This window comes from Zingiber officinale, chromosome 11B (genome assembly GCF_018446385.1).
Source record: "Zingiber officinale cultivar Zhangliang chromosome 11B, Zo_v1.1, whole genome shotgun sequence".
Classification (NCBI taxonomy): domain Eukaryota; kingdom Viridiplantae; phylum Streptophyta; class Magnoliopsida; order Zingiberales; family Zingiberaceae; genus Zingiber; species Zingiber officinale.
The window spans coordinates 66534375-66547277 of NC_056007.1; the positions used below are offsets into that span (position 1 = coordinate 66534375).

General features: G+C 38.2%; 1 protein-coding gene across 1 annotated transcript; it reads left to right on the forward strand.

Moving 5' to 3' along the window:
* The first annotated feature begins 3460 nt into the window (after positions 1-3460).
* Positions 3461-4912, forward strand: LOC122034919 (transcription factor MYB41-like). Its single transcript, XM_042594274.1, has 3 exons — positions 3461-3759; positions 3851-3980; positions 4060-4912. Exons 1-3 carry the CDS (start codon positions 3480-3482, stop codon positions 4760-4762), a joined length of 1113 nt encoding a protein of 370 aa, XP_042450208.1. The 5' UTR covers positions 3461-3479; the 3' UTR covers positions 4763-4912.
* The last annotated feature ends 7991 nt before the right edge of the window (positions 4913-12903 follow it).

Here is a 12903-nt window from a genome sequence, read left to right on the forward strand (position 1 = left end):
TTCCACCACCTACCTTCATTCACTAGGGCTTGACTTCACTCATCAGGACTTCCACTACCTAGCTTCACTCACTAGAGCCTGACTTCACTCACCAGGACTTCCACTTTGCCTAACCTTTGGTTAGAACTTACCTTTGCTAGTCATCTAGTCCTGACTAGACTTCTCTCTCCCAAACATCAAGTCCTGTTTGGATTAACCCTTGGTCAAGTTGACCAAACTTAGGTATATTCTCAAATATCGAAATCCTAGAGGTCAATTGCACCAACAACAAAAAGTCCCAACAGGTCATAGATGATTGAATGTTTGACACAAGAAGTCTTGGTAGGTTAAGATCAACTAGATATCAGGAAAGACATGAATTCAACCTTGAAAAGGCTGAATTTAGGGTTACCAATCGATTGGCGAGAGGTGGATATTGATTGGTAAACCCTAAACCTAGATTCTGGGTTTAGAGTTGGGCAATCGATTAGCTGACCCAATGTAATCGATTGAACTAATCGATTAAGAGTTTATTTCGGGAGCACAGAAGATGTCAGAATCGATGAAGGCAATCGATTGACTATGTTTTTCCCAATGAACAAAAGCTTGTTGAATCGATTAGTAAATTGATTTAGCATTATCAATCGATTAATAGTGATTTCTCTGTGAACAAAAGAATTCTGAATCAATTGAGTTAATCAATTGGTGTGACTCACTAATCGATTGGTCGAGTAAAATAGAGTCATCCTGTAGGTTTTAATGGTCAGATCTGACATGACAATCGATTGGAGGTAAGGTCAATTGATTAGGAGATATTTTTCAGCCTAAAAACAACCCTAGAAAGTGGTTTTGTGGAGATTTGAAGGGATTAGTTCCTGAGGGTTTGGAGACGAAGTGCTACTTTATTTCCTACTACCAAGAGATATTTCCAAGTAATAAGAGATCAAGTAAAGCAAGCTTGTAAGAGGCTTCTCTACCTCTAGAATATTTCCGAGAAGGAGAAAGTTCTTAGTAGAAATTGTGAATGAGGAGCGAAACTTTGGATTTATTGTCTCAAGGAGACGTATACAAAGTAAAATTCAAGTGTTATGTATATGACATCCAAATTGATTTAAGTTTCTATTATGCATTCAATAACGAGTATAAAGTAATGACGAGAAGGGAACGAGGCTATTCGTTCCCTCTCCAATTCGTACAAGTCCTAAGATGTTATAGGCTGGGAGATTTATATATGCAAGTGAAACATATTCAAGGATTATTTTTAAAATTATCTCTATAACTATTATTTTTTTGATAGTTACTTTAAGTTGCTTGCCCTTATATCACAATCTTAGATGTTAAAAAGAACTAAATTATAAAAGAGATCAGACCTAAGATAGTCCCTAACAGAGAATATAAACATAATGAAAAATACCCCCAAGCAAAATATATGCAATAATTTTATATTTAAACACAATAATTATGAAAATCTAAAGCGCCCATGTGATGGTCCATTCTTTGAAGGAAATTATCTTGTCATTTGCACTAATGGTTAATAGTCATTTGTGATTTATCTTCTCCGTATTAATCTAGAGATGGATTGACAAAGACATTAGGGATGAACGAATCACTTTTTACCATATACTTGGAAGGAAATTAGGAAATTTTAGTCCATTAGCAACTTCAATGTTAGAGGGATTTTTTAACATTGCAGGAAATCAGTGAGGAGCTATATAATTAATATATAAGGTACGATGTTTTAATCCAGGTGTATTGTATCATTTTTATCGATATAAAATATTTTATTAGTTGTCTGATTTTCCTTATATAAAGGATCGGACTACGGTATTAAGATAAATGTTCTCATGATTTCCCCTTTTTCAGATAGTGTGAGATCGTCTTGGAGGGACCATTAAGATGATCACTTTACCTTTTGCTCAAATTGCTTTAATATATCTTCAGGACTATGGTGCAACAGTTAGACCTTCTAAATAATTAATCAAGCATCTAAAATTCGAATTTCAGTTACAATGTATTGTAGGATACTTTTCTTTTGATGGGAGGATAAATTTCAGAACGTTGGTTATTTCAGATGGGTCACCGTAAATATTTTTCAATTTATTTTGATGATCAATCAAAAATTTTTATGAGACTATATCGATTTCTTTTAAAATTAATCGATTCAGGAAATTAGATACCTAGATGAAGAAAAAGTATGGTACATGGATAGGGGAAATCCAACTGAATTGAAGAGTTGGGTTCTGGTGCGGAAAATATGGCAAGAGAATGTGACTTCGGACCAAGAAAATGATTAACCTGTAACCTGCCAAAAGTAGAATAGGACTGTGGTTAATTACTATTAATTAAACATAAATATGATCGAAGACCACTCGGACATTATGATGGCCCCTTAAAGTTAGTTCAAACATGCACGATGAAATATGGTAAATATGTGTTCTGTGGTCAATTTCATATTTTCACGCTAGGTTTCAAATTTTTTAAAATTTAAGATTAAAGATTTTAAAGATCACCGATCGAAATAAAATACAAAATTTTGTTATTAATTATCAAGACAAGATAAATTAAAAAGTAGAGATAAATTTTGATGAACAATCCATCCTTACAAGTCATTTTGAACTCCTCAAACATAATGAGTCTTAGGTAAAATTTGAATTCTTAATACGTCAAATCCTTATCATTTGGACTTACATCCCCCTTATGTCATTTCATATTTTTAAATACATTTTATACAATTTTAAATTATAAAAATTATAAATTACTATTATTTTTATATATTTAAATAAAATTTGAAAAATACATTTATGATTAAAATTTTAAATAGCTTAATAAATAAAGAAGTTAAATAATAAATTATTTATGAGTTTTATTCATAAAATATTAATAAACTGAGTTTAATTGTGTTAAGTAATTTGTTTATATTGTATATATATTTATTATTAAATAAATATAAATAAGTTCTTCTAGAACTAAACATTAAATTAATATATGCATGCATATTCTAGAGTTTTTACCAATTAAAAAAAAATGTTAGAGTTGGTTGCTCGAGCAGCCAACAAACTTGAAAAATAACTAGCAATAGAGTTAATAAATTTATCAAATTATAACAAAAAAAAGTGTTTTCAAATCATCTAAAATATTCTTGGGCCACAAAAATAAAATAAAATAAATAAAAAGGTTCCCTCCTAGACTAAGACAACCTGCAATTTCGTACCTATGCTTTTGTCATTATAAGAAAAATAAAATTTTCTCTGTGTTTCTCTAAAGAGTTAAGCTAAAGGGATGGCTCTGAAAGGACCCTTGCAAATTATTATTTTTTAATAGACTGAGAAAAATAAACATCTTTGTCACTAATCAATATATGGAGCTCATAATTTCAAGTCATCATTAATAAGAGTAATCATTAATGTTTGACTAACAATTTAATGTCTATATAATGTTGCAGCATTAGAGGGACATGGATGCAAAGGCCGGCACCAAATCCTTCTGACTTTTTTTACAACATGCATCCTCCATCACCATGTCTATTTAATGTCGCAGCTCTTCAACACTTCCTATGTCCCCGTGTTCTCCAACTTCTTGGAAAAGGAGCACTGCAGAGTTCCAGTTTAATTATAATAATCTCTTGGATCGAGTTTGTAATTGGATTGATGGGAAGGACACTCTGCTTGGATAAGAGTGAGTTGAAGAAGGGGCCATGGGCGTCTGAAGAGGACCAGAAGCTGATTGACTACATACAAAAGCATGGCATTGGGAGCTGGCGTTCTGTTCCCAAAAAAGCTGGTAAATTGCTCTCGTTGGTTAGTTAATTATATTAACATTAACATCTTTTTAATTATTTGAAGCCAATAATTACTATTTTTTGAATTGATAGGCCTTGCAAGGTGTGGCAAGAGCTGCCGGCTTCGATGGACAAACTATCTGAGGCCTGACATTAAAAGGGGAAAGTTCTCCTTTGAAGAGGAGGAGACAATTGTCCAATTACATAGGATTTTAGGCAACAAGTAAGACTCTGATCTTAAATTTTACATTGAGCAACCCAAAATAAACTTATTACTGTGATATATATACATCGATCATCAGGTGGTCAGCCATCGCTTCTCATTTGCCTGGAAGAACCGACAACGAGATCAAGAACTACTGGAACACTCACATTCGGAAAAGGCTTGCTAGAATAAAGAGTGATCCTTTGAATAATCACACTTCTCACCTTGACTTCTCACTTTTGAGACAGTTTTCCTTGTGCAATCCATCTGCCTTGATCATAACTCTGTGTCGATTACTAGGCCTTCATGATCAGCCTCTGCTCAAAAGAGAGCTCATGATGAATGTATTAACCACAAATCTGATCTCATCCTCTCAAAATTCTGATCAAAGTTCAAGGGTAGGCATTCAATATTATTTGAACAGCCAGCCGTTCGCTGACCAACAACTCGTTTCTCAACAAGATTTAGATGATCGACTCCAGAACAGTCAGATACATAATTACACCACTCAAGTTGGCCAACCTGATGATGAGATCCTGTTCCAAGGTGAGGGCACCAACTTGTGGAATGGCATGTTATCACAAATTGAAGATGTTGATAAGCTCATGAAGGAGCAGCCAATTACTAGCAACAGCAACAACATTCAGGCGTATTCTCTTCCCCAGTTGAGCACAGAGAGCTTCAGTTGCCTTGGAGGGTTTACTGATAACCAAATCTCCTGTCATAACCTGTCATATGCTGCAACTGCATCAGATTCGAATAACATGCATGAACTCTCCAACTTCAACATCAACATATAATTGTATCAACAACAGTAGTAGTGAGAATGAGAGTTGCAGTAAATTACGTACAGATTTAAGCGCAGGAGTAGGTTATATAATTATATGGGTGTACAGTTGTGAATGCGTTGGTTTACATGTTCACCACTTGTGTTTTTATTTTTATTCATATTGGCCTGTTAATGCATGGATTCAAATTAAGTTTCTGTCTCATCACAGTGGTTGTGTTTTGTGCATAGTTGTTAAATTTATCCATTATGGTTTGTGAGGAAGTTTTTTTTATGACCTATATATATAGGTGATATGGTAGTTAAAGTCAGGGTGTATGTATCCGAACGAATCATTTCTCAGAAGTAGGGTTCTTAGTATAAATCCAACTGGCCGCGAAGTCGGCCGGATCCACGGGACTCAGCTCCTCACTCTTTATAAATAGAACTTCTTGGATAAATCTGAGCGGTCATAGAGCTGGCCAGATCTATGAGACTCAGCTTCTCAGTCCTCGTGAACAAGGTTTCCGGCATAAATCTGGATGACCCTAGAGCCGGCTGGACATATGGGGTTCAACTCCCCACTTCTCTTATGCAAGTTTCTCAACATACAATTGGTTGGACCTAGAGCCGATTGGACCTAGTTCCTCATCCTTCCTGGGTGCGGCTCCTGACTTGCATTTGACCGGTCCCAGAGCCAATCGGACTGCCAAATTTAGTCCCTCATCTCTCCTGGGTGTGGCTCCCACCTCGCCCTAGAGCCAGTCAGACCTTTAGACTCAGATCCCCATCTCTCCTAGTGATCTCCTCTAGTAGATAACATTATCAGAGAATCATAATAACTTGTTAGTGAATAATAGCTATCCACCAAAGAATATTCCCTTATTCTAGCATTTACATGTTGATCTTGTCTGAAGGCTGAGGAGATGGCGCACTAACTCAGGTAGATGACTTGTGGACAAATAGTTGACTCTCTGATCTGTGATGAAGCTCCTTAACGATTCTGCGCACAATCTAACAATCCAACAAAGTGTTAGTGACCCAAGACTGAGATGGAGATTCCTGACTAGGCCCTTTGACGCTCAAGTCAGTAAGATTTCAAAAAAGTGGATGAAGAACAGTAGGGAAAGTTCTTGTGCGAAAATAGGGTTTAGATGCAGATGTTTTGTGTGCCTTGCCAATGTAGAGGATTCCCCTTTGTATACCACCTCACCTAACTTCCGCGATCATGAGATGGTCCCCAGTATCAGAGTTTGTTAGCAAATGAAAGAAAGTATAGCTTAGGTGTTCCATAGTGATAGTTCGAGGAATCTTTTTCCTACCCATAGATGTACCTCTTTTGTCGCTTATGCTTTGCGCCATTATTGAGACGATTAAGAGAATATGCTTCTACAATTAATATGAGAAACATAATAACCTTCGAAGAATGCCTCAAAGGAATATTCCCTGACAATTCTGTCAGACTGTTAAAATGTTATCAACTGTTTGTCCACTAGAAATATCTTGGTCAATCTTAAGCCGACCACTTGATTGGAATATCTCTCATTGGATATATTTCAGGCTGATCTTTCACTCGGTCGAACATTTATAGTAAACCTTATGAATTGAAGTACCTTTAACCTATATTGATATCAATCTACTCTATCATGTGTTGAGCACTGAAAAGACATGTTTAGAGACTAGTATGATGTCCATAGTATACTCAAGATCTATTCAAGTAACCATGTGATAAGTTATGCATGTATTTAGGCACAATGTGATATCAAGTAACTCAAACTTGGTCAACCTTTGCCCGGCCGACTGTATAAGCAAAGTTTTCTATGGATGAGTATCTTTAAACCTACCCGGTCTTTACCTGGCCAAGCGTACATAAAGCCTTAAGTTCGATTGGTCGTCATCCGACACACCGTATATTGAGAACTTTGGGAGACTAAGCGTCTTTAGGACTGGACGGACCTTGTCCAAACGAGCATACACAGATAGTCTTATGTCTGATCAGCCTTTATATGGTAGATTGTATATTAAGATCTTTGGGAGGTTAAGTATCTTTGGGCCCAGCTGGACTTTGTCCAGGCGGGTGTATATAGATAACCTTATTTCCGACCGGCCTTTATCCGATCGATCATATATTAAGATTTTTGTGAGACTAAGTGTTGCTGAGCTTGGCCGGCCTTTTTCCTGGCCAGGTAGACACAAAGAGTCTTGTGCTTGACTGACCTTTATCCGGCCGATCGTATATTAATAACTTCACAAAGTTAAGGGCAATAAGCTCGGTTGGCCTTTGCTAGGCTGGGTGCACTTAGAAATACTTATGTTCGACCAATCTTTATATGACCGATCGTATATTAAGAGTTTCATAAGGTCAGGTGTCCCTAAGTTCGCCCTGCCTTTACCCGACCGGATATAGATGGAGAGCCTTATGTTTAACCAACCTTTGTCCAACCAGTCTTATACTAAGAGTTTCATAAGGCCATGTGTCACTAAGCCCGCCCGACCTTTGCCCAACCGGGCATAGATGGAGAGCCTTATGTTTGACCTGTCTTTGTCCAACCAGTCTTATACTAAGAGTTTCATAAGGCTAAGTATCCCTAAACCCGCTAGGCCTTTACCAAGTTGGGCATAGATGGAGAGCCTTATGTTCGACTGGCCTTTGTCCGGCTAGTCTTATACTAAGAGTTTCATAAGGTCAGGTGTCGCTAAGCTTGCCCATCCTTTACTCGGTCGGGCATAGATGGAGAGCCTTATGTTCGACGAGTCTTATACTAAGAGTTTCATAAGGCCAGGTGTCCCTAAACCCGCCCAGCCTTTAGCTGGTTGGGCATAGATGGAGAGCCTTATGTTTGACCGGTCTTTGTCCGACCAGTTTTATACTAAGAGTTTCATAAGGTCTAACCGCTTAGAGCTCGATTAGGTTTTCGCCGAGTCGAGCTCCCTTGCACTCGATCGACTACTTGACTAATCGGGTATATTATTTCATGACTTCTAGAGTAAAACACAAGAGTCCTTATATCCAACCAGCTTCCCGACCAATCATCTTTATTCGAGCATCCTACTTTGTAACCATTCAGCTAGGACCCTAGAATCTTACGCGGAGAGATCGACAGAGTCATATGGGAAGCATTCCCCACCCCATTCTGACTTTAACCCCCTCCTTATTGACATTGACCACTATATCATCTTCGAGATCCGCTCGCTATAATCCATATCATTTCCAATGGAATCTTCCTATACCTAGAGGAAGACTGCTGTACATACTCCATCACCCGATATATTCTGATACCAGATATTCTCTGACACCTTATTATTAAAGAGGTGATGAGGGTCAGGGGCCCTCTCCGTTGGCCAGGTATGCTTACATTCGCATACTCACACGTATACGCACAAACGCATCTACATTTACTATTCTACTATTCATGTTCTCCTACATTTCACTCAGCTACTATTCTGACTTGATCGTCAGAGTGCCTACGCCAGGGACCCTCCCTCCTCGGTTCTCGCTCTAACGTTCCTGTTGACTCTGTCTATGGTGTACGTAGGTCCGCAGCTTCCAGCTCAAGGTCCACAGTGTAGGATCGATGCGCTAGAGGGGGTGAATAACACTCGTGACTTTCACATTCATTTAAAAATGTTAGAATAAAATGCAACGGAATAGAGATAGGAAAGAAGGAAAGAAAACAAAGAAATCACTAACATATTTCTTTTACTTGGTTCGGAGCCTGTGATGACTTCTACTCTAAGGTTCGCACGTGAGAGTGATTTTATTGGGCAATCACTATCAGTTCGAAATAATACAAGTAAAGATTTACAACTTTTTGAAGAATTAAACTAAAATATACCAACGATCTACATATTTGAAGAATTAGGCCATTAGTCATTGGAGCAACATTTGGGCATCGTGGAAGCATGTTTTGAGCAGCACGCAGGAGCAGAAGTAGTTTGAAATGTTGTGTATTAGGTGCTAGTTGAATGTTGTTTTTATAGGTTATTCTGGGCACCTGGATCCCTTCCGAGCACCTGGACCGTAATGTAGGGCCATCCAATCAGCGTGCTTTAGTATGGAAAAGAGATGAATTTTGGCGTTCCTGGAGGCCGAATCAGCTCCGGGCGCTTGGACAATGAAGGCTCTTGGAGCCTGAATCAGCCCAGGTGCCTCGCCTGAGCGAAAGCTCCCCGGTCAGGTATCCCGAGCGCTCGGACCAGCTCCGAGTGCCCAAACAAACTTTTTCCAACTCTTCATTTTCTAAAAAATAAAATTAGTCCAGGCAATAAATAGTATATAGAATATGAATTTGACAACCTCTGACTATCTAGTTATGACTTTGAGTTTCGTTGAAACTCTAGGTTGAATCGACGCCTACTGTTCCCTCTTTGGGGAACGCATCCTCACCTACTCCTCTCAAGAGAGTTCAGACTGGTCCTCCAGACTGTTTGAATTTTTGCTCAGCGTCCGAGACTTCAGATCTTCATGTTAAACATCTGCTCCACAATCCGTCCAGACTTCCACCTGGTTCGAGACTACCAGGATTTTCACCTAGTGTCCCCGACTCTAGGATTTCATCCAAAGTACTCGACCTACCAAGACTTCGCCCAATCCCCTAGATGAGAACTTCATGCCTAGCTGCAGCTAGGACTTTCCTTTACCTAGGGTTACCTCCCTCTAGGGTTTTTTACCTACCTAGAATCCACTAGGACTTTTGCCTAAGAACATTTAAGACTTTTCTACAAGCTCAATCACACTTGTTAGACAACAAGTAACCTTAACTTTGGATCCTATGTAATAATCAAAACTTATGTTCGATCGTCTGGTGCTCCCTGCACCAACACATAACTCCTACCTCGAAGTCTTTCCTTCATCAACACTCCTATCATCTCACTGGCCACTATGGTAAGGTAAAATGCCCCTTGATTTATTTGTCTATATTTAATCAGAGGACCGACAATATTGAACTATCTGAAATAACGTTATCACTTTTTTGTTCCAACCACTCATTATTCTAATCGAGTGCAAGATACTAGCAAATAAGTATTCTTGAAAGCAGACTAGCAAGAGACCAATAAATAATCAAAAATTTATTTTATTTAATATTCATGTTATATGTGTAAAATTTGTTACAACCAATGATTAGTAGTAAAAGTGAATTATTGTTGTAGCTTAAGCATGATTCAAGCATAGAAGATGATATTGTTATTTAGTAAAATTAGCAAATAATAAGTAAAAAATTAATATTTCCCATGATGCAATTAGGGTAAGTATTTGGTTAAAATCAAATCTATTAGGACTTGTGCAAGCTAGAAGAGAGGTGAATAACTTCAATTGCTTTGTCTCGATCTTGTGCTCATGGTATGAATGCACAGTGGAAACCTTGATTCAAACTTGACTCCACATATATTACTTTGAGATTTTACTTGGTATCCGCCTCTTAGGCGACTAATCCAAGGCCCTACTCCTAGTGATCCCCTCCACTATAAAAATTTCCTTCACGGACACCTTTTCGAGGTAGAAAAGTCTCTTACAATCTTGTTCTTATAAGAACACAATAAGAAAGACAAATACAAAAGCAAATGAGAGTAAAACAAACTTTACATATGAAATCTTTGCTTTGGAAGTTTGTTTGTTGCTTTAGATAGACTCTTTATGGTTAGAAATGTAGAAGCACTTTGCCTCTAACCCTTCAAGATCTGGTGACTTTAAATCTTCACCAAACTCCCTTTTTTAGAGGTGTAATCGGGCTAAAATCCACTAATACTGTGCATAAAGGTGGAGCCTGATAAGGCCAGACAGTTAAAATTCAAAGGGACGTGACAGTCAAGGATAGTCAAAAATCAAGGGGACATGTCAATCAGAGGTCAAGGGGACGTGGTAGTCAAGGATAGTCCAAAGGCAAGAGGATATGGTGGTTAAAAGTCAAAAGGATGTGACATTCAACAGTTAGGAGAAAGAAGAAGTTAGACTGCCTCATGTCACCAGCCGCATAATTCCTGGTCGGGTACAGACAAAGTAGGATCCTAGATTTGAAACATAAGATGCAGCCTGGAGTAATGCTTGACCTGCCCCGACTGGTCAGGTTTCCTCAGCTCGGGCCGCGTAGCCAGACCTGGTACTTTTAGTAAGACAACTCCCGGTCGGCCCTTCAGAGATCCAAGCGTAATAGATAGGGCCCTCACCACAGGTCATCCCCCTCATCAAGACTCAAGACAGGTGGCATACCCGAACGGTTATCCTGAGCTGTCCGTAGCTAAACTCGGGCAGGACAGTTAGTGCTAATAGACAAACAATGTCAAGGAATTGTAACCTCCTATCAGAGAATAATTGTCATGCATCAAGGAATATTCCAGTGGTCTACTATCGTTTGCGAATGGAACTTTCCTTCCAATAATAGGTGCCCATAGTACACCTTCTGTTATCCGACAGACCCTGATACTTGACATTCTTTGACAACATACAGGCTCTGAAGGTACACAATGCCATATAAAAAGGGAGGTCCTCTCCCTTAGCCAGGTATGCGCACATATGCACTTGTCTTCTACAATTCTCTTTCCTTCATACACTATTATTCTAGGAAAAAAAAATACTTGACTTGAGCATCGGAGGGCCTGTGTCGGAGACTTTTTTCTGGTTTCTAGTCTCTAACATTCTGTGTGCTTGTTTGAGTGTGCGCAGAGCCAAAGTACCGCCAGTCTCGTTACCACTGTCCAGGAGTACCACGTGGGGGTTCGTTTTTCCGGTGCACATACGCTAGGTGTGCCTAAGTCACCTCTCCATCAATGCCAGCACCATCTCAGCCGACCTTCGTCTAACTCAGATTCCGGACAGGACCATCCACCTTCCAATCGATTGACTTTTCTCACCAATCGATTGTCATATGAAATCCAACTGTTTAAACCTGTAGAATGACTATTTTGCTTGACTAATCAATTGCACCAATTGATTCCCAAGTTTTTTATTCACTAGCCACCTTCTTCTAATCGATTACCTCAATCGATTACTTTAGGCCAATTAATTACACCCCAAGCTTTCTATTTGTTGGCCACCTTCTTCTAATCGATTGTCTTAATCGATTGCTTTAGGTCAATCAATTGCACCCCTTGCTATTTGTTCACTCATCACTTTCTTCCAATTGATTACCCAACCCTAAATCCTAAATTTTGGGTTTAGAGTTTACCAATCGATTGATGATACAACAAACTCAAAAATCTAGGTATAAGGTTTGCTAATCGATTTCTACCTCTTACCAATCAATTGTTAACCCTAATTTCAGCCTTTTCAAGGCTAAATTCATGTCTTGTCTGGTATCCAGTTGACCTCAACTTACTAGAACTTCCTCTGCCCAGCATCCAGATATCTGTGACTTGCTAAAACTTTCAATTGCCTAATATCTTATTAACCTTGACCTATTCGGACTTCATTGTTGTCTAGTATCCGGTTGACCTCAACCTACCAAGACTTCGTTATTGCCTAGCATCTAGTCAACCTTGTCCTATCAGGACTTCATTGTTTCCTAGCATTCGATTAACCTTAACCTACTAGGACTTCGTTATTACCTAGCATCTGGTCAACTTTAATCTTTTAGGACTTCATAACTCATGCCAAGTGTCTAGTTTTCCATGATCGACCACTAGGACTTTTGTTTTGTCAACTTCCTATTTGACTTTCGATCTTCAAATGTCTAGTCAACTTTGACCCACTTGGACTTTTCTCTTGCCAAGTCCCCTGTTGGGCTTTCGATCACCAAGTGTTTAGTCAACTTTGACCCACTTGTACTTTCTTCTTGCCAACTTCCTTGTTAAGCTTCTGATTTTCACTTCTAGTCAAGCATTCGATTAACCTTGATCTACTTGACTTTTTACTAACATATTGATCAAACATTAAAATCTAAATTCGAGTCAACTAGAGCTTGGTCAATATGTCATCCTTGACTTGTGGTCGTTGCACCAACAAAACTGATTAAATCAAATTTTTTTCAACCAACAAAATCGATCAATTTTTACTATTAAAATCAAACAAATCAAATCAATAAAAAATAGTTAATTTCGTTATAGATCTAAAAGTAATAAGTGTTTTAATAAAAACTTAATGAGTTTAATAAAAATTAAAAATGTTAATATTTTTATTATTTAATAAAAAAATAGTTTAGTTAGTTTAACTGAATTTCAAAATTCAAATTTGAATTGATT